The 26,160-nt window shown below is 37.6% G+C and overlaps 3 protein-coding genes across 6 annotated transcripts in view; all 3 read left to right on the plus strand.

Moving 5' to 3' along the window:
* The window catches only part of LOC146640816 (OX-2 membrane glycoprotein-like), a 34,427-nt gene extending 10,143 nt beyond the window's left edge, over positions 1-24,284 (plus strand). The window contains exons 1-7 of one of the 4 annotated variants that reach the window (XM_085399867.1): positions 17,366-17,468; positions 20,674-21,012; positions 21,112-21,426; positions 21,587-21,686; positions 21,875-21,925; positions 23,236-23,355; positions 24,068-24,284. In XM_085399867.1, coding sequence (XP_085255993.1) covers positions 17,414-17,468; positions 20,674-21,012; positions 21,112-21,426; positions 21,587-21,686; positions 21,875-21,925; positions 23,236-23,355; positions 24,068-24,077 — 990 coding nt within the window. In that variant the 5' untranslated portion in view covers positions 17,366-17,413 and the 3' untranslated portion in view covers positions 24,078-24,284. Of the gene's footprint in view, positions 1-17,365; positions 17,469-17,497; positions 17,767-20,673; positions 21,013-21,111; positions 21,427-21,586; positions 21,687-21,874; positions 21,926-23,235 lie in introns of those variants that run through there. The other 3 variants (XM_085399868.1, XM_085399865.1, XM_085399866.1) reach the window with 3 other exon arrangements.
* LOC146640817 (OX-2 membrane glycoprotein-like) lies at positions 1,786-5,547 on the plus strand. Its single transcript, XM_085399862.1, has 6 exons — positions 1,786-1,859; positions 3,902-4,240; positions 4,357-4,701; positions 4,781-4,819; positions 4,927-5,017; positions 5,162-5,547. The coding sequence occupies exons 1-6, from the start codon at positions 1,796-1,798 to the stop codon at positions 5,163-5,165; spliced, it is 882 nt and encodes a 293-aa protein (XP_085255988.1). The 5' UTR covers positions 1,786-1,795; the 3' UTR covers positions 5,166-5,547.
* On the plus strand, positions 8,884-14,131 carry LOC146640818 (uncharacterized). The gene is made up of 7 exons (XM_085399871.1): positions 8,884-8,943; positions 10,897-11,235; positions 12,152-12,469; positions 12,543-12,581; positions 12,664-12,793; positions 12,980-13,030; positions 13,292-14,131. Exons 1-7 carry the CDS (start codon positions 8,889-8,891, stop codon positions 13,470-13,472), a joined length of 1,113 nt encoding a protein of 370 aa, XP_085255997.1. The 5' UTR covers positions 8,884-8,888; the 3' UTR covers positions 13,473-14,131.
* Positions 24,285-26,160: the final 1,876 nt, after the last annotated feature.

Raw genomic sequence — 26,160 nt, forward strand, 5'->3', positions numbered from 1 at the left:
TCTGATTGGGTTGTAAAAAGTAAGTTAGATATACTGGGGGGGCAGGGGGGGGCAAACTGCTGCAAGCTTTGTGAACTAATAGAAGAATTATAAAGATAATTCTATATTGTACTGGGATTTAATACTGAGATAATGCAGTCAAATTTCCATGTACTTGTTCTAATTCTGGCTGCTGCATTTTGGGCCAGTTGATGACAGCTTACTGAAGATTTGTCTTGTAAATAGAGTGTTGCAATCGTCTAACCTACTTAATATGAAGGAGTAAACCAATTCTCAGAGCCAGTTTGAGATTGGAATTTTCTAACCTTAGATATACATATTTTTGGGTGATAGAAGGCAGTTCTAGTAACTTTATTGATGTAATTGTCAAAGCCAAGCTGAAGGTAACAGTGGTCCCAGTGGTAATTGTAGCGCTAGGTGCAGCGACTCCCAAGCTAGGTGAGTGGCTCCCGCAGATCCCAGGAACAACATCGGACATCTCTGTCCAGAACAGCACAGTCCTGGGAACAGCAAAGATACTGCAGGACCCTCAAGCTCCCAGGCCGCTGGTAGAGGACCCGAGCTTGAAGGATAGACAGCCCGCAGGGGCGAGTGGGGAATCTTTTTTTTTTTTTTTATATCTCTCTCCTAAGCTGTTACTCTGTTAAGATGACTATAATTTTCTAATACTAACAGGCTAATGCTAATGCTAGTATTTTGTATTAGAATGACAATCAGCTCAAAAAGCAAGCTGCTCCTGAGAAACACCAGCTAAATGACCGTCACCTTCACCAGCAATGAAACTGAGCTTTGATGAATATTCATTGTTTTGTTTTTTGTTTTTTACAGAAGTGTCTAAACAGTCCCTAAACAAAATGGTGCTAAAGCTGGATAAGCAACTGTTGTACTAAAGTGTACTAAAGAAAAAAAGAAGAAATGTTACAATCTACAATGCAATTTTTACATCAGTACTTTGTGCAATTTCATTATTTATTTACCAATATTTAGATAGTTTAAGAAGTTTAAATATACTTACTTGTCCCTAAGACGCCCTGACAGAACCATAATGCATCAAACAAACATACTAGACATAAATGGTGGTGTCTTTTTAAGAAAACAATGGTTGCTTTCAAATGATTCATCCTTTGTAACACAAATTTTGGTTTAGTTTCTTCATTCTGTACAAAGTTGTGAATGGAATTTATTAGACAGAAGTTAAAACATATTCCTGGCCTTCCATTACCTAAAATGAAGGTGTAGATGACGTTTTTTAATGAGACAATGTTCTTGATTATGTATCATTAACTATTTATTTTCCAATGCTCCATATAATTACTTTCTTTAAACCAGATAAACATGTTAAATGGTGTTTTTGATTTCACTTGTGTGTAGTGTTGTCATTTCACATTCTGACATTACGATTTGAGGTTTTTTTTTTCTTTAATAAAGTAGTTTCAGTTAAGTTGCTAAGACACTGTAGTTTTACACTATGGGATGAAGTTTGCTTAGTTCAACATCATAGTTTAAACACTTGGTTAGGATCCACGTCATCAACATGCATTGTAGTTGCAAATACATAAAAATATAACAAATGAACACAGAGATACAATACTTTTTAAAATAATCTGTAAACATTTGAAATTTTACGTTTAATGTCTCTGCCATTTGAGTTAGGCTGTGAGATGAGATTAAAGATAAAACTGGTTACACTTGAAATCTCAGTTTCATCCTAAATGGACCATTGTAATAGAAGGAAGGAAAACGAGTCACACATGGTTTTCCTGGCCAACCTTTCAGATCATTTCATTCAAATGAAATGGCAAACGGTGGAGTTTTACATTATGTTGCTGCTGTTTTTATTTTTGGGCTCTTTGACAAAGGTGAGAGGAAACTGGATATTAATAACAGTGTATGAGCTAGGCCTTAAAATACAGTGAAAGATAATTTCTTTACATTTTTAGTTAAGTAGCCTTTCATAACTCCTTTCAGTTGTGGTGGTGGGATGGATCATTAAGATGAACTATTTTTGAATACTTTAGTGGTGGAAGTATGGAGTATAATGTATTAAACTCTGAGATTATCAGTCAAAATAGGCTTTCTGTCTAGATCACAAAATTATTTGATTAGTTTATTCCTGATTTCCTGAAGACTCAAAATTATACTATTGTGTGATGGTAAACTATCCAGCTCAGCAGCTCACTACATAATTTAACTGTATTGTAGTTTTATTTAAATTGCAAATTAAAGCAAATACACACTCAAGATATACTGGGAATAATTAATATACTCCAGTCCTATTAACATATCTCAGTCTCTCTATTGATACATACCAAGCTTATCATCTCACTTAGCCTTTGATAAAAATAAAGATCATTGAACCTTTAAAGAAGGTCTAATTCTCACACCATAGTAAGGTAAAACATCCGCACACAGTACTGAGGTAATAATCACTATTGCAAATACTTGGAGTATAAGCAGAAAAAAAATATTTTTTGACTTTAATAAAAGTGTCAGAATGATTTCTTTTGTCATCAGACAGTGAGTGTGTGAGTCTGTCTTTAACTGTGCGTTTTTCTCATCTGACACAATTCAAGTCGGACAGGAGTGACTACTACACCCGGTTTTCCAACTGCCAGAATGCAAACCATCGAAAACAAATCATGGTTGTTGTCCCGTGTGGATAAGTACATTTGCTCTCTGGCTTTGGAGACAAGACATTCATATTCTCACACATGGCTGTGCCAGAAAGGATCTTATGGGTGCTGTAGCGGTTTGTGGAAGAAAAATAGCATCACCTCAGTACCCCCTAATAATTTTGTGTGGTTAATTATTACATTTTTAATATTGAAATACTATAATTATAATATCATTAAATAAGTAATCCATACATTATTAACATTTTTAGGCTCTGTAGCCAACAGAATAAGAGCTTTTGACTGGAACAAAATTGTCAATGGCTTCACACTCAATATCAGCAACAGATTCAATGTTATGTTTTGAAGGTATGTAATTATAAATTTGTGATGTTTTTGTTTTGTTGACTGTTTTACATTTAATGTTGTTATTGTTTGATACACAAACGCTAACTCTTAATGGTTTTCTTAAAGTTATAATCAGTCATGTTATTATACAGAACATGTTAAAGATTAGGCAGGGTGATTTAAGTGGTGACTGAGCTGAAATGTGCACAAACCTATGGTTTCCCAAGGGTTCCTGATAAAATTGTGTGAACGTTTGTAATCTGAGTCTGTTTAAGCAGACAGAGTTATGCACCACACATTTAATCCTGACTTGTGTCAAATGCAGAATAGAGTAGTTGTTACAAGAGCAGCTACTGATGCACATGATTAATGGATATTTATTGTTATTCACCTCATCTGTCAGTGCTCATAATGCTAGTATTGATTGTATATATATGTACAGAGAAAAGTGACCGGTAAAAAGAAATAAAAAGGAAATTACTAAAACATGAGAACACGTCTAACAGACGGAGACTGTGTGATGTAACAAGATACGGGAAACAGGTGGGGCAGGATAAACTGAAAATTCAAGGAAATAATTATAGCCTCCTAAGAAAGTAAAAGCTCAAACATATAATCCAAAAAACATAACTACACGATTATAAATGATATAAATTTCGATGGCTCACATCTGTTATGAATTACAGCTGGCGTATTTGTGTATAGAAACGTTTTTATTCACAAATATATAGTATAAGTATATATACTATATACTATATAAGTAAATTCTTAACTGAGGACAAAGAAAAAGAAACTCAAAATGCTGGGCCAAATGACCAGGGACCTTGACACAATGGGAGAATGATGGTGAGAGCTGGCGACACTGGACTTTCTTTGGCAGTAAGTTGAACTCAAACAGGATACTCAGTATTGCTCACACCTTGATCTATATGTCCATGCAGCTCTAACAGCAGTGATCCAAACACAGCAGACTGTGCTGGCAGCAGTGGGAGAAGATGCTGAATTCAGCTGTCAGCTCTTGGAGACTAAAGACGTCCTTCAGGTCACATGGCAGAAAATTTCAAATAATGTGGAGACAAATGTTGCCACCTACAGCAAGTACTATGGTCAGAGAGTGAATGATGGCTTTAAAGATAAATTTAGGTTTAAAAATACTGAACTACAGAACTGCTCCATAGTCATCAGGAATGTGATGCAGCAAGATGAAGGCTGCTATCACTGTCTGTTTAACACTTATCCTGAAGGCTCCTTCACAGGTAGACCCTGCCTCCAAGTCTATGGTAAGAACTTTTACCTTCTTTAACCAATAACAAGTTCTTCAAACAGTGGACATAAATGTGTGAGCAGCTGGTGTGTTTGTAAGAACATGTTGATGATATCTCCTGATCCTTCACAGAGCTGCATGAACCTGCTGTTGATGTCAGAGAGTCAAACTCTACTGAAGAGTGGGTTGTTTCCTGTTCAGCCACTGGTCGACCTGCTCCCACTGTAACACTCAGTGTCTCACAACAAGACCTCAGCTTCTCACAGCACAACACTGTCAGTGTGTCCAACACCAACGCTACATTCACTGTCACCACTACAGCTGTGCTCTCAGGTTCACGTAAACACAGCACACAGGTGGGATGTGCAGCACGAGTGCTCTCTGCTCCTCACAGAGAGGTGATGGAGACGATTCATGTGGTCCAGGAGGAGTATGATGATGATGATCATTATGATTATGATGATTATCATGATGATGGTTAGAAACTTCTTCAATGTCATTGATTTATAAATTGGTGATTGTTTCACAATTTTAATGTTGAGGTTCCTTTTATCAGGTCTGATTGAGAAATTTGGATCTAATCACAGAAATTTTGGTATGTTAACATGTCAATTTTTTACACCCACTTTTTCTGTTTAGTCTATTGTTATTTAGTAGATATTTCAATGTTTATGCCCCTTTTTTTCTCTGTTTTTCTCAAAGGAAGGATTTTAGTCATTATATCCTTTGCATTGTTGTTGGCCTGTGTTACTGCACTCATCGCTGTCTGGCTTAAAAAGAAATGTCAGAGCAGGTACTCTTTCTTACATACTGTTGCTGTTTTTTCTTTTAATTCAGCTGCTAAATGTGTCTGCAGTTTTAGTTTTTTTTTGTCACATAGCAAGCTCGAGACAAATGAGATCAATGATGTAAGTCACTCTTTATCTTCTCATTTTAGTTAGACGAGGTGACAATCTGCTCAGAAAACACAAGCATTGTGATAGAGACCAGTCAAACGACGATCCGGGGCTCACGTCTTCATCAGCATGAAGATCTGATCTTGACCATTTAATGAAGTGTACCATTTCTGAAAAAAATGGTAGTCTGACAAACACAAAAACCTGTTCCACTGAAGCATTTAGAAAGTATTTGTTGGTGTTTATACCGCAATTTTTATGTCAGCTCTTTGTGCAAATTTTTACTACATTTTTAAAGGTTTTTTAAAATATGTAAATTATTAAATAAAATTAAAGGTTAGTAATAAAAAAGGGTTTAAAAAAATTGTTGAATATTTTCACATGTAGTTACTTAATAACATGAAACTTTCACTTTAGTCATTTTTGCTCCCGCTGCTGAAATTGAAGTTCTCTGTTTGTGGTGAAATTTGCAGATTTTTACAACTCAGTTTATCAGCATCTGTACAAAAATATACCGCATACATATGGTTTAAGTTGTCACTTAATCCAGGAATGTTGCTTCTGTCTAGCAATGAAAATCCATCAAACCATCAGATATTGTTAATGTTATGTTTATTTGATTTGATAAACACACAAACAACACTGCACTGCTTATGAAAAATATTTATTTTTTGCTAAAATGTTATAGAATTAATGTAATCGGATGTATACTCCAACGTGTACATGAAGTTATAACAAACTGAAAGCACTTTGTGAGGTTGTTTGTTTTTGGTGAATACAGTTATGTGGGAACCCATCTTTCTTTCTTCCTTCATGTTCATCTTATTATTATTTTATTAATAATAAAATTATTTTATTTTGATGTTAATAACAGTTAACAGTTTGAACAGTTAATAAGCTGAGCAAAGCTGCTTTGTCTTGTCTGGAAGTAAATGATCTCATCAGTGTACTCTGAATGAAAACTTCAGCTGGTTCAAGCTGCTTTGAGCTTCCCCAATATTACTCAGTGAGCTTCACCTACTCCTGTTTTGTTGAATGAAATAGACAAAATGTGATCAGTGAGCACATGTAAGAGATTAAGCATGTTTCACACCCCAGTCTCCGGTGCTGCGTGTCCTTTTAGAGAAACAAAAGCTGAATCCCAATCCAGCGGCCGCACACATCGTACTGCGCATTTGTAGACTGATTACGTTACAGCGACGCGACGAAGGCTGTCCCAATTCGAAGTGTACTCCAAATACGGTCAACAAATGCGACCTTCATTTACTCAAATTTGAAGGCTGGGTCCGGTGTAGACTTTGTGGCCCCATATATCCCAGGATTCATAGCGCAGCGGTGGGTGTGGATATTTTTTTCCGGAGAAAAACGGTGGATTGCTGAAGCAGGGCGGCCAAAGAGTAAACTTTTAAAAGTAAGTACTGAATATGTCACTTAATAATGAAGAACATTAAAACATTACAGTTGGCCACAAGTCGGCAGAGTAATGTGACATTAGTGATGTTTGTACTTTCAGTGTCAACTTGGTTTTAAAGCCTTTACTTTAAAATATGCGCCGTTCAATAGTCGACCTTAATCTTACAGAGAATCTGATGATTTTATGGATAATTAAAGTCAGTCATCCACAAACACAACAAGCTGAAAGTCAGTGATGCTGCTCGGTTTGCAGTCCTGAATATCACTGCACAAGCCGGATTCACTGCACTGTTAATGTTAGCTGTGTTATATTGCTGCCTCTGTTCGGTGGTGTCGAGCCAAACGGACTTTAACGTGTGTTTGAACGAGCTGACGGTTCACTCGTTCAGCTGAAAGAAAGATGCTTTAATCACAGCAGTCACACATGTGTCCACTGTACCATCTGGGAACCCTTCTTGTTTAGCACTCGTAATAACACAAACACTAAATCCTCCTGTTTGTAGCAGTGTCTACACCTGAGACTGTCACCTGTCTGTCTGTCCTGCACTCTCTCTCTGTTTCTTTCTCTCTGATTGTGGAATAAAAGTATGAACATGTGTTTATAAGTTACACTTGTGTTTGAATCCTGCAGCTTATCACACATTTGATGTCCATGTGTGACGACTGCAAGTGTCCAGAGTGAGGACAGACTGAGGGACCCACTGCTGCACATCATCTGTGAGGCTTTACAGCCCTGATGATCCACCAGGACAAACTCATCAGTGTGTGAGGAAGAGGAGGAGGAAGAGCCAGCAGCAGCTGACAGATGGAGAGAATAGACAGACTGTTCCCTGTTTGTGAAGGACTGCTAGGAAAGTTTAACATAACTGTCCTGAATCAGTCTTATTAGGTAATGTTCAAATAATGTGATCATCCCAGTGTTTCCAGTGTGGGAGAAAGTACTCAGGACCTTCAAGTTACACACTATGAAAGGCAGCAACAAGTTTAATGTTCAGAAACCTAAAGTCTGTATCAGCAGCAGAATGGAGCTAAAAATAAATGTTTGTTTCAGTTCTATGAAGCTTTGAGGATTTTGGATCAGTAGCACTGCTGTGTTTGTTGCATCATATTGCTGTAATTGTTTATATGCTTTATATATTCTGAGGTAAGTTGATCTATAGTGTTACATCATATTCTATAAGGATGTTATGTGTTTGTAGACTTTCTGCCCAGTTTGACCCATTTAGCAGAAGTCAGCCTGTTTAAGGCTCTGATATCTATTCTGTGTGACTTAAAGCAGTTATGACATGGTCTGATTTTCTCACCCAATAAAGGAATATTTCATATATCAGTCTGCTCTTCATTTGATCAGCAACAGTTATCCCAGCTCATAAACTTTCTTTTTACACATATATGTAAGCATTCAGACAGATTTAGTAATGCCAACATATTAAAAGAACAATATTTGTCTCTTATATATAATACATCACTGTAAAAGATGCTTGTCTTTGAGTGAAGATATAAAGTGATAGGAAATATAAATAAATGCAGCTTAAATCTTTCCTGAAGCTCAGTATTTGAAACAGAGTTCAAGCTCACTGCTGTAATGAATTATAATTAATATAATAATAAATATAACATTGGCCATATTGTATTTACATTACCAAAGTGAGATGGCATCAGTCTCATGTGCAACATTAGCTAATTGTTATTTAATAGCTAATCTTAAAATTACAGTTGGATACAGAAATGAAGGCCAACAATCATGTTTCTACAGTCCCGTGGTCTCAGCCTCAGATACTCAACAAATCAAAAGATCTCATAAAAGAAAACAAACGAACAAAAAACATTTTATTTCCTCAATTTCTGTCAAACAATTCTGTATGGAACGTTTCCATCGGTGGTATCATGGTTGCTAGGCAACCTGAGCAGCACCACGAAGGCCAGACCGTCCCATTTCACAAGCCTCTCACTTCCGCCCCTCTCGCACTTCGGAGTACTCGCCCGTAGTCCGCGAAGTGCGTGTACTCCGAAGCGTGCGGTCACTGAATTGGGACACAGCTGAAGGCATATTTCTTTTTGCACGAGTTCAAAACGAAAGTGAAAATAAGTCTGTTCCACTGCACTATGAAGAGGGGACAATGGGGAATAAATGTGCTGTAAAACGGCAGACAGGGTTTCCAAAACAGTAAATATTATCAGATCAGTGACTTGTTAGATATCCAAGTAAACATAATCATATGACATGTAGCTGTTATTAATAAAAAGGGATAATCTTTTATTATGTTGTTTCCCACTTCACACCCAGAGATGGTACGAACTGATCAAGCAGTGAGATTCAAATTTTTGTTTTTCATTTGGCGCTATACAGACAACATGGCAGCGCGTGAAATCTCACTGATCTTTTCTTTACTGGCGATCTTTTCAAAAGGTGAGCGAGATACTCTGTTTTGTTATGACTGTAATGTGAGTTGATTTGTAGAGGTCAGTTTGCTCTATGGGAGCTTATAGAGTGAAGTGCATTTCACTGCCGACAGGAGTTAAAGTTGGTTTGGCAGGTAGTTTTTTATACAGTACCAGATATGGCTAGTAGATAAGATGGAATTTGACATTATGAACATCATCAGCTTAAATTCAAGTCGCTGACTCCTTTTAGAAGCAAATGCTGTTAGTGAGGAGGCACACTGGGGGATATTTCATGCGAAGTAATAACATCGAGTCAAATTTGACGGAAAAAATAATAAAACACTTAAAAATTTGCTGACTTTGCACACAAAGCTTTATCAAGTTTTATCCCTGGAAGTATAACAACCAGTATGTTTGCTTTTTGAAAATCCCCTCACTTCACTGCCATCCTACAGGTGGGAGGGACTAAGTGGCCTAACAACAGCCCCATCCTGGCTGCCAATCAGAAGTGATGTCTTTGGTTTTATTTTCAGTTTTTCAAATGTGCTCTCTGTTCTACAAAAGTAAAAGCATTTATGAAGTTATCACAGGTGAATTCTGAGCGATCATAACAGGTCATTTTACACTGACGAATACCTCTCAAATCGGAGGAGCTCATTTATCGTTTGTATTATTAACTAATAGGTCACTTGTGTATTCTTGCATTTTATTTAGGCTTTTACAAAAAAAAAAAAAATTATTCTTTGCTTTTACAGCACAAATAGGCTGCTGCATCAGTTTTTAATAGCCAACTAGTACAGAGGTTAGAGCGACAATAAAGTCACTTTATGCAGCAAATACAGCTTATAATAAAAGTATAAAATCCTAGAAAATAAGAGGCAAAACAGGAGTGAGAGCTTTTCTTTCTCTTTCATTCATAAGATAGTTTATTTATTATTTATATTTTGGATCTTGGTGTTTGAGTGAATGAACATCCTCCATTGGTGGAAGCTGAAGAAGGAAGAATTCTGTACAGCATTCAGGTTCTGGGTGTTAGGGAAGAGTTACCAGCTGGAGTAACATAAGAGTGGAGGAAGGTGCACACAGGTGGAGTCCATCTCATTCAAAGGTGCAATCTAAAAGAGGCAGGAGACTGCAAGGTAATGCCAGGGGAAGCATCGCAGGGTCGTCTGTAGGGTGACTTTGGACATCAAGAAGAGGAGGCGGGTAAAGTAAATGAGACAAAAGAAAATCAATAGAGTAACAGAAATAATAACAATATTTATAATGATAACAAGAAGATAAAGATGAAGCCTATATAGATCTTTACAATACAATCCACTGTTTCGTTAATTTATAAGATTATTTAAAAGATCCAGCCCAAATTACACTCTGGCCCATCCAAATCTGGGCACTGTGCCTGGTCCCACATCTCTCGTATGTCTCTGTTGTTGCCCAGGACCTAACCTAGCAACAGTCACTGATGCTACAGGCTGTCACTGTGAACTATACCACAATAGTGCAAAACACAAAGCTTAGCCTGCACTGAACTTCCATTTTAGCCTTTGCATATCATGAAATTATTATCATGTGATTTACTGTGATATTCCACAATGTGACATAATTAGATAACTTCAGCAGCACGTCACGTACAGCTCTGCTGTCTGGTTACAAACATCTAAGTTGATTTAAGAGATTACATGTAACCTTTAAATTTCCATTTTGTAAAGTTTAAGGTGCTGAGCGATCAGAACAGCATATTTGTCTTTATTTTGAATTTGTCTGCCACTTCAAGTTTCTCCATTTATGCTACATCCTGTTCTGTAGTTCTAGCTAGAAACAGAAGAACCTTTAAGAGGACATGTATGATCATGACAGGGTAAAGGTGGCCCATGTGGTGACTTAACTGTTTCTGTGGCATCAGCAGGGATAACCATCAGCCTGTGGTTCATATGCTGCTCAAGCCATTCATAATTTTCGTGTCATTTTCTCTGTGCAGGTCATACATCTGGGATACAAACACAGCACACTGTGCTGGCAGCAGTGGGAGATAAGGCCTGCTTGAACTGTGAGCTCATGCTTTCTAAAGACGTCCTTCAAGTCACATGGCAGATGATCTCAGGAAGTTCAGAAAAAAATATGGCCACCTACAACAAGTACTTTGGCCAGAGAGTGAATCCTGAGTTTACAAAGAAAGTGGAGTTTAAAAATCCTGCACTACAGAACTGCTCCATAGTCATCAGGAATGTGACGGAGCAGGATGAAGGCTGCTATCGCTGTCTGTTTAACACTTATCCTGAAGGAGCCTTCACAGGTAGAACCTGCCTCCACGTCTACGGTAAGGACACGTGGTCTAGAGTTATAGAGGAAACCTATCCACAGCTAAAACTAGATCTCTACATCATCTGCACCCACAGTGCTTGTGGTATTTACTGTTAATGGCAATAATATAGAAAACAAAACAAATGTGAAAAAAAATACAAAATATATTAAAAATAGGAATTGCTCAGTACAGTTGGGAAGTACCAGTTTTACCTCGATACAATATTATCTCAATACTACACTCACAAATTAATATTATTGCAATTCCTAACATTTTACAATATACTGAAAAACCTTCCTCTTCTATATAACTAGAATACATCCTGGCAGTTGAGTCCCCGTTAGTTGTGCTTATTGATAAAAACTCAAAAGTGTCTTTTTATTAGGAGATAGCTTTGTCAAGATGGGTGCGTTGAATGTTTTTTTGGTTGAGTTGATTTAATGTAATTTTGCACAGTAGTGCATGAGATGAGCCATTTTATTAGGTATTCCCAGAAATTTGTTTTGTAATTTAGTCAATAACATTTTCATATTTGGTGTCCCTGTAATGATATAATATCACCATGCAAAATATTGAAATACTCTTCTGCATCGGGTTTTCCTCCACCCTTAGTGCTTAGTATGCAGGGTTTCAAAAGACAGGTAAGGAAAGAGACTGTGAAAATTTGTATTTCATACTTTATTCACAAATACTCTGTTTAGAAATTAAAATATTTTATTAAAAGAATAATATTTTGTTTCCTATCCCCAATGTTAAATCATTTTGTAGAAGTTTTTACACCACTCTTCACAGTAAATCTATTTACATAGAGAATGCGATTGCCTAAAACACTGCACAGCTATAGTATACAAATCAGCAACACACACAGGCTTATTTGGATTTTTATTTCCACATTTAATGGTGACTTTTCTTAAATATATTCTCTTCGCAGAGCTGCATGAACCTGTCCTTGATGTCAGAGAGTCAAACTCTACTGAAGAGTGGGTTGTTTCCTGTTCAGCCACTGGTCGACCTGCTCCCACTGTAACACTCAGTGTCTCACAACAAGACCTCAGCTTCACACAGTACAACACTGTCAATGTGTCCAACGCCAACGCTACATTCACTGTCACCACTACAGCTGTGCTCTCAGGTTCATGTAAACACAGCACACAGGTGGGATGTGCAGCACGAGTGCTCTCTGCCCCTCAGCGAGGGGTGACGGTGATGATTTACGAGGTCCAAAAGACACCTGATGCTACTGAGGATGGTGAGAAACATTCAAATTCACAGATTTATAGATCGATGCCCTGCCACTCTAATATTTGGGTTCCTGTTTTTAGGCTCTTATGAGAAGATCACATCCCATAGCAGTGAATCAAGTAAGTTTGCCTTTCCATGTGTGTAATTTGTAAGTGCTTTATGAATGGTGCTCCAAGTCACAGTTTTCCTCTGTTCTCCCAGATTTCACCTGGATCATTGTATTAGTTATGGTGTTGGTGGTTGCAGTGTTAGTGGTGATGTTGTATGTGGTTCATCGCGATTGGATCTCGGCTTTCTTCACTGCTCATTTCAAACAACAAAGCAAGACTGGGTAATTTTCACTTTAATATAGTCTCCTCGTAATGTAAGTTTGTCACTGTTAATATAGTAATGATTTACTGACATTAAGAAACTTCACATGAACACCTATAAATCTTTTCAGAAAAACCCCAGTAAATACCATTTATATGTTTTTGCAGTATATAATTTAAATCCTTTAAATGTTTTCATCACTCAGGGACCCAGAGAAGACCAACACACCACTAAAATCAAAGCAAGACATTGATGAGTAAGTACATTTCATAACTATTCATATTTTACAGCATTTTTTCTTTGTCAGTTTTGTTTTTTCCATTTTCTTGTCTGTCAGCTTAACTTCATCCTGATGAAACTGAAGTGTTTCAGTGAATCACACACTTAAGTTAATCACACTTGATTGTTTCATCTCCTTCATGTATGCATTGTTCATGAACTTTAATCTTCATGTATATATACAGTCATCATTTGCTGTGTGAGTGGAAATGAACTCATGTCTTGTTTCTGTCTGAAGGAACAAAACACCTTTAATAGCGCACGAGAACGAGCAGCTCAGGCAGCGGACGTCTACAAAGAAAACTCCAAAAAACATCAGCAGGAAAGACCCTAACCCATTAGCAGCAAAAAGACTGTTTGGAGACGATCAGTCAATCAAAACTAAAATAGATGAACAAACTGCATCACTGGCTGATTAAATAAAGAGGACCGTGTCAACAACAAAGATTCCTACCTGATATTTCTAGACAACACTAATAAGAATTCAATAAAGAGAGATCAGTGGGAAGAAATGAACATGAGTTATTAAAATAGAGAATTTAATGTACTTGGTGATTAGACTCTGATGACCCGCCACGTCAGAACGGAGGCTTGGATGGAGCTCTGACTGAGCTGTCTGTGAGGTGGAGACAGGGAGGAGGTGGGCTGAATGAATAACATGTACAACTGATTAATAATAGTTATTCTGCTTCATAGACATTTGTTTGTTATATCATACTGTTAACATGTAATTGGTTATAAAGTTTTGATATTTTGTAACATGGATTGTAATAGAGTAAAATAAGCTGTGAAGTGTGTTAAGTTGTTTCTGCAGATTAAATGAGGACTGCAGAGATGTGATTTATTTCCAAATGTAACTCAGTGTGTGCTGCAGATCTGCATCTAATATACACAGAAAGAGCACATGATGGCACTGTTGGTTCAAACTAACTGAGGAAGTTTTGCAACTGTCAAAGGACCATGCCTGTAAACATTACTCTAAGAAAACCAAATGTTAACGGTGTTTCTGGTTAGTTATTATTATATAAGTATAATGTTTTTATTATCTTATGGCAAAACTCTAAATAAATCAATTTGTATCTCCTATTTTCTCCTGCTTATGAGCTCATGTTTTGTTTAAAGTTGCATAGACTCCAAGTGCTTGTCTAAACAGATTAGTCATGTTTCACAACTTAATCCGAGGTATTTGAAGCGTTTCATCTTACATTTGTCAGTCTGTGCGAGTATTCTAAACGAAAGTAGAAGTAAGTTGTTGGTCTGTTCCACTGCACACTGAAGAGGGGACAATGAGCTGTAAAATAGCAGAGAGGTTTTACAAAAAGAAAAATGTTTATCAAGTCAGTGACTTATTAGCTATCACATCAAACACCATGAAATGTTGTGTAGCTGTTATTAGGAAGAAGGATGACTTTCACTTTGCTGTTTTTCACTACACTCCCAGTGACATTTTGCACTGGCCGAACGTTCAACGTAAGTTCAAAATTGGGCGTTGTTTGTTAGCTTTTTAAATTTGGTAATATGCAGACAAAATGGCAGCACGCAGTCACAATTGTCCTTTCATTGCTGGCAGTCTTTTCAAAAGGTGAGAGAGACACTGTTTTCTTTATTATTTTTAATGATTTTAAAATGACTTGCTCTCACTTTGCTCTGTGGTAAGTGTCTAAAATGATTTGACAGACGGTTCCAGTGTAACGGGGCGAAAGAGAGAAGAAATCCTCTAAGCTGTATAAAAGGTAGAATTAGGAAAGTGTTACTAAAGAAAGCCATCGGCTTAAATTGAAATTGACCAAACATAATCTTAATAAAACTAGTGCTTTCAGTTTGATTTCCAAATAGCTGATGAGTAACTAATTATTGTGCTTCTAAAAACTGGAGAGCTGCTCTATGCTCCCTGAGTACGCCCCAGAAACTCAGAAATTATGTTCTTAATAGCATTTTTTGTTTTGGGTCCATCTCTCTCTCCCTCTCTCTCTACATATATATTATATACATATATCACACACACACACACACACACACACACACACACATATACATATATATATATTCAAAACACAGAAACAAACCCCACCCCAGAGGGATCAATCAATTGTAATTTGTAAATTCTAAACACATTTCAATTACTTTTATTTTCCACAATAATTAGTTAACACAGTAAAATACACCTTTCAACTGAAACTGAAATGTAAGTATGCCCTAAAACTAACCCAATCAAACTACAAACATATATAGAAACAAGAGCACAGGTGTTCTTTCCACTCAATTTAAATAAAGGAGCTACAGTCTAACCGATGCACCCTGGTGGCCACATGTTTTTATGAATCATCAAATTCTTAAAACCATTGCAACAATGGACAAATCAGTCTACTGAAGTAATAGCTATAGCCACCAAAAACACTTTAAACACACATTAAATAAATCTCAAGATTCTCTATTAGTCATGACTGAAACATTACTTTCACCACTACAAGAGCTATGTGGCTCATTGCCTCTCTGAAAGGACTGACAGTGAGCCTCTGTCTCTGCACTAGGACTCTGGGTCTTCTCTTCGATTTTCACCCTCCTGTCCAGTGGCAGTCCTAGCCCGTTTGGCGCCCTGGACGAACACTCCCTCTAGCGCCCCCCCCCCCCCCCCCCCCCCCCCCCCCCCACACACACACACACACACAAAACATATTAAGGATTGTACATTAACATAAAGCTGTTGTACACACACATAGATATGAGGAGAGAGAGAGTATGCATGCAAACGGATACCAAACAGCCATCATAATTTGTCATACAATGAGAACAGGACAAATCAACAATTGACAATGACTAATTAATATTAAAATCTGTAACATAATGTATTGTTTGGAGTTTAGTCTGTTACTGTTACTATTTTTACCATTTCTTCTTGGAGCAACTGTAACACACATTATTTCCTTAGGGATTAATAAAGTATTCTGATTCTGATTGTTTCAGGATGAGCTGCCATTATCCAATCACACATCTGCTTACCTGTATCTTTTGCTCGTTTCTCCTCCTCTTCTTTTCTCTTTTTTCTAAACTGAGCACCTGATGGCTTTGAACTTTTCTTGTCCATCTTCCATTGGTTTTAATTTTACACTCCAGTATGAACACCCATCCCTCAACCCAAGGATCACCCCAACATGATCTAACACACCTACACCTTAGTTCACAGATTCACTTTGTCGAGGGTTTATTTCTGGGATTTCACACAACCCAGGATTCAAATCATGAATACATAATGGGCTTGGATTTACAACATTATAAATGAAATGTGCTCTATTTGGAAGCAGCCGCCCCCCCTCCCCTTTCGACGGGTTGTGTGAGACTTTAAATCAGCAAACTGTAAATTATACATTTTAAATTGTTATTGATCCCTTTACCCCGAGTCCTAACGTGTATATTTATTTTCTTACTCTTCTTATATTTATTGTTCGTTTACTTGCACTGCTGTAACTGGAGCCTTGTCGTCATGTCTCTCTATATACTCGACTGTATGTAGCGGAGATGACAATAAAGTTTACTTTGACTTCAGCAGCGAGCAGGCGCACCGAGGGCTCTCGCGCTCACTTTTCGTGTATAGAATTTCGAAAAAACATCGGTGCAAATTATAAGTCTGTATTATGATGTCTGGTGTTTTCGTGTTTGTTGGTTTGTTTTTATTTTGCGAGCTGGTTATTAGATGCTGCTCCAGCCGGCTCTCCTCTCTGCAAGCAGCAGGCGCACCTCGCAAACGAAGGGCGCGCTTACTCCCAGCAAATGGGCGATAGAAAACCGATCGGTGGCTCTGCCATTCCCAATATGCGCTGGCATGACGTCGGGGCAGCACCAGTACGAGCATTTTTTATTATTTTTTTTTTTTTTGCCGCTGCCCGTGATGCCGCCCCCCACCACGATGCCGCCCCGGGCAACCGCCGGGGTCGCCCCTATCTGAAACCGCTACTGCTCCTCTCTTTACTCTTTTGCTGTTCGTGGCAAGACAAAGTACTCCTTTTCGTGGTCTTTCATATATGTATGTTTGAAGAGTTTCATCTTACATTTGTCAGCCTGGCTGTTCGTTTCAAACGAAAGTGAAAGTAAATTGTTGGTCTGTTCCACTACACACTGAAGAGGGGACAACGAGGAATAAGCGTGATGTCAAATGGCCGAGAGGTTTTACAAAATAGTAAAATGTTTATCAAATCAGTGACTTATTAGATTTCCCAATGAATGCTTTGTATTTTATGTAGCTGTGATTAATGAGAGGGATCATGTTTTGCTTTGTCGTTCTCACTACACACCCTGTGACATGGACTGGCCGAGCTTCTCTTGTGCAGTTTGCAGTTTTGAAATTTAGCGGTAAACCGATAACATGGCAGGACGCGCGATCACGTTTGTCTTTAGTTTGCTGGCGGTTTTTTCAAACGGTGAGTGAGATACACTGTTTCATTTATGAATTTATTTATATTAATTCGATCTGCTGTAGTCAGTTTGCTCTAAAGTGATCTGACGGATGGTTTCTGGGCGATAGACAGAAGAAATCACTCTAACATATATAGAACGAGTATAAATTTAGAGTTAAGAAAGTGTTACTAAAGAAAGTCATCAGCTTAAATTGAAATTGATGAAGCGTGATCTCGACTAACTTTCATTTTCACGGTTGGAACATAAAAGCTGCATTTACATCAAGTCTGACAAAAAAGAAACGCCGGATGTCACTAACAGGTAGACCTACAGCCATAAAACGGTGATATTTAAACGTTTTAAGGGTCTGTTTTAACAGACGCAGCTTTTACAGTAGGCGTTTAGTTGATGAGGGACTGCAGAGAACAATTGGATGCAAGTTAAGCTCTCACACCGGGTCGCAATCAGTCAACCAATTCCGCAGAGGTGTGGACTCGAGTCACATGACTTGGACTCGAGTCAGACTCGAGTCATTAATTTTATGACTTTAGACTTGACTTGAAAAAATGTTCTAAGACTTGTGACTTGACTTGGACTTTTACACCAATGACTTGGGACTTGAATTGGACTTGAACCGGTTTACTTGAAAAGACTTGATATTTTACCCCAAATATAAAATTTAACATGCATATTATATGGAGATTGAAAATGTGACGTCATTCACGGGTAGAACCGCAAAGGATTCTGGGAACTCGTGGCAAGCGGTACTAGCGCACGCAGGCTTTCAATTAAAATCAGTCACACAGCGATAAAAAGAAACACAAAAATGTCAAGAAGCTGTTGTATTATTAACTGCAATAGCCGGTCGCATGACAGCCACGGGAAGCCGACGGGTAAAGAGATCGGTTGTTATCGGATTATGTCGTTGAAGAGAAATTGTTCGAGCCATGTTTCCGAAGTAACAAAGAGGCGACTGGATTGCAGCCATTCAAAGATCAAATATAACGTCCTAGAACACTCCAACTCACAGGTTAGTCTGCTCCAAGCATTTCCACAAAGGTCAGTCTGCTGTTGTAGTTAATGCGTCATTTTTCTTAACATAATTGGTGATATAGGTTACAAGCAAGTCTGGCGCTGAACAGAAATTGTCGCGCTATGCTCCTTTATTTATTGTGCATAAATAGTGAATTGTCCTGACACAATATTGCGTTTCGCTTCTGTTATTATGGTACACTGACAAAAACACATACTTTTATTCACAGGATAAAACAGGTTTTTTGTATCACTAATTGCCCAGTACGATTACAGCATACAGTATTATTGTCACTGCTACATTTCTGTGATGCTACCAGAAATTATTTCCACTACTAATTAATTACCGTTTAGCTCAAAGGTTATATTAATAAACGGTTAACGAATGTGTATTTATGAAGACGATTTGTGAGACTGGTAAACTTATGATACTTACGATGGTCTTTCGTTCTACACGGTGCATTTCAAGGTCCTGCACCCATCTGTCGGTAAACTGTACCTGGGCTTGTTGCAGTGACCTGAAGTTACTAAACTTCATGAGTGTATGCACTCACTCCAAGAACCGTATAATTATAAATATGCATATAAATATGCTACGATGAGATAGCTGACTTCATCTAACTAGCAAATGTTTTCCAGGCTACGTTGGTGATACAGTTTTTTTTAATGTGTATGATATTTTTGTCATGCGATTTTAAAGCTGGTCCTACAACCGCATCCAAGAATAACATGCAGCTTATCTCAGAACTGTCGGTGAAAATTATTCTTGGAGCTAGGTTTAATTGAGCTGCATTTTAAAGAGGTGCAATTTCACAATTTGTGTATATTTTCTAAGTTCACTATTTTGTATGTGTTGAGAAAAACACAGATTTTAAAATTACATGGTCTAATATTTACATTTAGCATAACTGCAACATTATTTTTTCGTTTGTTTTTTTTAAAGACTCGAAAGGACTTGAAATTCAAAGTTTCAGACTTGTGACTTGACTCGGACTTTTACACCAATGACTTGAGACTCGACTCTGACTTGCCTGACATTACTTGAGACTTGACTTGAGACTTGAGGATAAAGACTTGAGACTTACTTGAGACTTGCAAAACAATGACTTGGTCCCACCTCTGCAATTCCGTGTTTAATACCTTAATACTCAATACTCTAATTTTTGGTAATGAGCCAATAACAAGTTAATACGGAGCTGGTGTTGACAATACCGGTACCAACAGTAATAATTAGAATTGTTGACAACTATGTTGATCAGTGACTGGTGAACAGTAATTGATTAACAATAATTAGTCAAAATTTATATTCACTTTAATGGTTAAGTCACTTGTCACAAATCTTATTGTTTCCAACCATGGTGTACCAGCATTTGTGAGCCAAAAGTTGAGTTGCTTGTAAAAACTGTCGCACATGTTATATTTTGAAACCTTCATCCTTTGCAGAGCTTCATCAACCTGTTCTTCATGTCAGATTTCACAGGTGGCATTGTTAGACACTGATCGGTATCACGTAGTAAAGCTTCCAGCATTATATTGAAAAGTCTGCAGTGTAGATAAATAATTCAAACTATTTCGTCACAGCTTGATTTCAGCAGGTATAAGATGCAGATAACTATTAATAAATACTCAGATATCATATTAACCATTTCTTCCTCCTTTTTATTGATGAAAAAGCTGATCAAAAGCAGGATCATTGTTGCTAAATGTCAAACACAAAGACGTAATGTCAGAAGAGTTCCTGGGATAAACAACTGTAAGAGGCAACGTGGAGGTGAAAGAGAGTCTCAAGGAGATGCACCTTTTTAATGTCTTTAATTATCATTTGTAATTTGGATGAGTTCGGAATGACAAACATAGTGGATAATTAGAGAGCCAAGTGTTTGTCTTTTGAACACATGTAGATCCTACATAATACTTCTGCACGTCTTTATTAATATTGTGAATTTAATTGATTTGCCAAAAAGAAACATAACACACATCTTACTGGTAGCACTGTTTTTGTTTTTGAAATTCCATATTAGACATCCAATAATATCATTGAAGTACATTATTTTATTCACATATGTGAAACCTGATACATTGTTATTATTTAGTGCCATAAATTAAACTCAGTCTAATCCCTAGCCTGAATTATTGTTTCAGTCTTCCCATCAAGAGCACTCAGTTCATCTTTAACTGATGTTTTTCTCCATGCAGCTCTAACAGCAGTGGTCCAAACACAGCAGACTGTGCTGGCAGCAGTGGGAGAAGATGCTGAAGTCAGCTGTCAGCTCTTGAAGACTAAAGACGTCCTTCAGGTCACATGGCAGAAAATCTCTCCTGATGTGGAGACAAATGTTGCCACCTACAGCAAGCACTATGGTCAGAGAGTGAATGATGGCTTTACAGATAAAGTTGGGTTTATATACACTGGACTACAGAACTGCTCCATAGTCATCAGGAATGTGACATATGAGGATGAAGCCTTCTATCACTGTCTGTTTAACACTTATCCTGAAGGCTCTCTGACAGGGAAACCCTACCTCCGAGTTTATAGTAAGAACTTTTACCTCAAACAAACATACTGGAAATAAATGTGTGAGCAGCTGGTGTGTTTGTAAGAACATGTTGATGATATCTCCTGATCCTTCACAGAGCTGCATGAACCTGTTGTTGATGTCAGAGAGTCAAACTCTACTGAAGAGTGGGTTGTTTCCTGTTCAGCCACTGGTCGACCTGCTCCCACTGTAACACTCAGTGTCTCACAACAAGACCTCAGCTTCTCACAGTACAACACTGTCAGTGTGTCCAACACCAACGCTACATTCACTGTCACCACTACAGCTGTGCTCTCAGGTTCACGTAGCAACAGCACACAGGTGGGATGTGCAGCACGAGTGCTCTCTGCTCCTCACAGAGAGGTGATGGTGACGATTCCTGAGGTCCAGCAGACGTCTGATCATGAATATGGTGAGAAACTCTTTCAGTCACAAATTTATAGATCGATTATATCTGGGTTAGTTCGACTGAGACCTAATATCAATGAACTTAGTACTTCTGCATTTCCTTTTTATCCATGATTAATGTATCCGTGTTGTTCAGTGTCACATTTTCCTTGCTTTTCTCTCAGATTCCACCGTGATAATTGTATCAGCTGTAGTACCGGTGTTGGTCCTTGGTTGTGTAATTCTGCTCGTCACTGTTCGTCTTAAAGAAAAAGACAAGCAGAGGTAACTTTCACATGTGGTTTAATATGTGTCTTCTTGTTAATATGATAATATATGGTGTCATTCCTGGATATGTTAATATAATAATGATTTATGACCCTAAGAACCTAACCCACATCTATCCAGTAATATCTGCAGATATTTATAGTACTGACTTTAAACTTTAAACCTTAAATCCCTCTGTCACTCAGGGACCATGAGAAGAGCAAAACACCACAAAAGTCAACCAATAAGATGGACGGGTAAGACTGTTTGATAATTATTCAAATTCTTTTTGTTATTTTTTTCATTAATTCGTGGGAATATCATTTAACCTGCTAGGACCTGGCATCCACATATGTGGACATCACATTTTGGGTTATTTAGACCAAAATACAAAATTTTGCTCTAGGGCCTGATATCCACTTACGAGGACATTATACTGCTACTGTTCTATCAAAATTTTAAATGAATATCCTCATGTGGCTCTCATTTTTCTTAGAAACAAAAATCTGGTAAAAAAAAATCTGGTAATTCTTTGTTTTTACATTCATCGGGCCCCAATATTCATAATATTCATCGGGCCAAATATCAAGGAGAAATTAAAAATGCATGCCGTGTTTTTGAACACCCAGCCACAAACATCTGCTGCACATACACTAGTAGAAGTAGACTAGTATTAGCAGATGTTTTCCAGGTGGTTGCTCCCAAACCTGTCTACATGTTTCAGCATTAATGGTCTCTTCACCGATGTCCACCATGTGCACGAGTCCACCCCAGATGGTCCCTCTCTTCTGTAACTTTGAGGATGTGGTCCATGATTTCTAAGATGAATTTCAGGTGGTGATCGGTCAGACCACACAACAGTTTTGGACTTTGTGTCAGTCCCACGGTCCCAGAGAGGGTGGTGTCATTCCTGGATCTAGTTTGGTTTTCTGTTCACTGTCACAGTGTCGTCTGTTTTCAGTGTAGCCTGAGAGTCCAAAGATGATGATCACTCAGTGTGTGCAGAGATATCGCCAGATTCTCTGAATCTTTAAATAGAGCAGATGATGGAAACTCTACAATGTTTGGACAAAGATTGTTCCAGAAGTGTTGTTGTTTGTTCACATTCAAATGTGTAAACCTGAGCCATTTCAGAGCACAGAGGCTTTTGCCTGACCACGCTTCCAAAGACTCAGCTACCTCTGGGGCTCTTTTTATATTTTATCATATCATTATATATCATTTCTGTTACCTGTTGCCAGTTTATCTCATTGATTATAACATACTTCACCAGATATTTGTATGCATTGCATAATATCTTCAGTCTTTTTTGTCTCTGTCCCAAATGTTCTGAAATGTGTTCCTGGCATGAAATTCAAATGAGATTTTTTTTTTCATATAATTAAAATGTCTCAGTTTTAATATTTCATTTTTTTGTCTTTGTACCATTTTATTTAAATATACATTTTAAATGTATTTTTAAATTGTTGTATATTGTTTTTACACGACAAACAGAATTCAGATGCTTTAGAAATGTGGTGGCGTTATTGAAAGTAGTAATGATCTCATATTTTGTTTTTATCTAAAGGAACCAAACACCTTTAATCAAGATGGAGAGCGAGGAGATAAGACAACGAACACCAAATAACAACAGCCCAACAAATGATCCCATAAAACCACCATCACGAGCAGCAAGAAAACTTGAGCTGTAAATAAATATTTACTCATATATGCTTAGAAGTATATAATCATGTGTAGATTGAAAGAATGTCTCATCCTAGGAGGTCTGTAACAACTCTGTGTAGCATGAAGAGGGGGGTGCGTTCACTCCTCTACAGAGTGTTCTGGCATAGATCACACACCTCCTAGGAGAGGTCGTATCTTCTCTTGCTGATATATGGTATAGCAAACACATGTATATCTGTTTGAGTGTAAGAGCCTTTTGTGTGACCTAATTATTTGTCATGTCACATTTTTTGTTCTATTTGAAGCACAACTGTATTAAATTGTATTGATTAACAGCAGCAACATGTTGTAACAGTAGAGAGCTGTTGCTCGTTAAAACGAGTGCTGCAGCATTTTTATCAGGATGAGTTTTGGACTTTGGTCGTTGCAAATTTGATTCTTTTAAGTATTTCGCACCTTAAGTGAACACTGTTGTGGACTACATTTTTTATTAGCACTTTTTAATATTTTTGTTATCTTCTTTTGAACACCACACTAAAAAACTGCATTACTGTAACTTTCCATTTTTACATTGACAATGAAGCTGTTGAACCTTGAATTGTGTGTTGACACATATTTGTTTAGTGTAGGTTTTTATTGTAATGGTTGAAGCACTTTTAACATTTTAATTTCAAAATCATTGATTATGATAAATGATCACACGGCAATCTTAATGTTTGGGTTTCTTTTTCTAGGTTTGGATGAAAAATCTGGATCCATCACTAGAGAGTTTAGTATGTTTGCTTTCACATATTTATAAATTCCTGTTCAGTCTGTTTTACCTTTATAGTGCTTGACTTTATTACATCTTTCTTTTTCTTAAGATATTCATAATCGCATCTGTGGTTGTGGCCTGTGTTACTGCACGTAACTGTTTAATGTCCTAAATAAATAAATAAATAATGCAAATTTTCTGACTTGTCTCTGTTGTGCTTTTTATCCTTCTGTTGTTGGGTCCAATCCAGTGTACCACAAACTCAGATACTTTGCTCACTTTCAGTCCTTTTACTGCACTCTGAGTACTTTAACCACACAGTTATAATTCAATAATTGTGAGTGAGATCAGACAAGAAGCAGCATGAGACGTCTTTGCACAGCTATTTATTAACTTTGGTAAATAATAGATGCCATATTCACAAATGTGAAAAAAGTGTGTGATGCGGATTTTCACCTGCTATTTCATTAAAAATGGCCACGAGATGGCGCTTTACATTCAAGATTATAACCGCTTGTCTCGTTAATTTAAAACATAGAACTGTAACATTTTATTGTGATTACCAGATAGAGTTAGGGACGCGGGTTCTGTAATATGAGTTATATTGGGAAGACGCTGACCATTTAAGGTGGTGACCTGCAAGGAGTGGGGAAATGCTTGTGTGTTAACTTTGAGTTCGAGAGCCAGGGAAGCATCCATGAAACTCTGCTCCACCCCGGAGTCAATCAGTGCCTGAAGGGAGTGGGAGGCAGAGTGGACAGTCACTTTAGCAGCTAGCATGAAACGTGGAGGAGAATGTGAAAAGGAGACCTTTCCCAGAGAGGGACAGAGAGAAAGAGCCAGGAGCAGGGATATTATGATCAGCGCCTTGCTGATCCTGCAGGTCGTGACACAGAGATTATTTCCCGTTCTTGACTAATAAATTATGTTTTAGAACTTGAGTGGTTCCCATCTATTACCAAGTAAAAGTATTTATTGGCACCTTATTTGAATTTTTCAGGATGACAAATTTTTAATGTTTTGCTTGTTTACTGGCGGTCTTTTCAAAGGGTAATTTTCATTCCATTACAAAGTTATGCTGTTGAATCATTATGATCGCTTTCAAGACCAATATTATAATTTGGAATCCAAAATGCCTCGTCAGTTTTAGTTGATTTATGGGAAATCTTTGAAAATTCAGAATTCGTAAATATGCATTAAATAATGCACAAGATTCTCTATTAGTCATGACTGAAACATTACTTTCACCACTACAAGAGCTATGTGGTTCATTGCCTCTCTGAAAGGACTGACAGTGAGCCTCTGTCTCTGCAGTCTGGGTCTTCTCTGGGATTTTCTCCCTCTTCTCTTTAGTCTTTGCAGTTCGTGCCAAGAAAAAGTACTCCTTTTCGTGGTCTTTCATGTATTAAATACTCCTTACATGTCTTGATACTTCACAAAGCTGTTTTACTAACTAACTAATCGAGCTTTGCACCACTTCATAATGTCCGTAACTCTGATAAATAATAGCTTCTACTTCTGTTTCATGGGCAAATCTTAGTATCATACTGTTAAAAACAATTAATTAGATATAATGTTTTGATATTTTGTAACATGGAGTGTAAGATGTGAAGTGTGTGATGTTCTTTCTTCTTGTGTTGAAGTCAGTGACCCCATAAGTGCAGATTAAATATGAACACTGCAAATTTGAGCAGCAGTGAGATTCAGTCAGTCCTGCTTATGTGGAAAGAGCTCATGTTTTGTTTACAGTTTCATAGACTTCAAGTGCTCGTCTAAATACATTAGATATGTTTCACAACTTAATCTGAGGTGTTTGAAGAGTTTCATCTTACATTTGTCAGTCTGGCTGTGCGTTTAAAACGAAGGTGAAAGTAAGTTGTTGGTCTGTTCCACTACACACTGAAGAGGGGACAACGAGGAATAAGCGTGATGTCAAACGGCCGAGAGATTTTACAAAATAGTAATTTTGTAGCTGTGATTAATGAGAGGGATCATGTTTTGCTTTGTCGTTCTCACTACACACCCTGTGACATGGACTGGCCGAGCTTCTCTTGTGCAGTTTGAAGTTTTGAA

The sequence above is a fragment of the Rhamphochromis longiceps genome, unplaced genomic scaffold (assembly GCF_057381845.1).
Source record: "Rhamphochromis longiceps isolate RC_006_pf unplaced genomic scaffold, R_longiceps_female_GT1.1 unmapped_scaffold_1, whole genome shotgun sequence".
NCBI lineage: Eukaryota > Metazoa > Chordata > Actinopteri > Cichliformes > Cichlidae > Rhamphochromis > Rhamphochromis longiceps.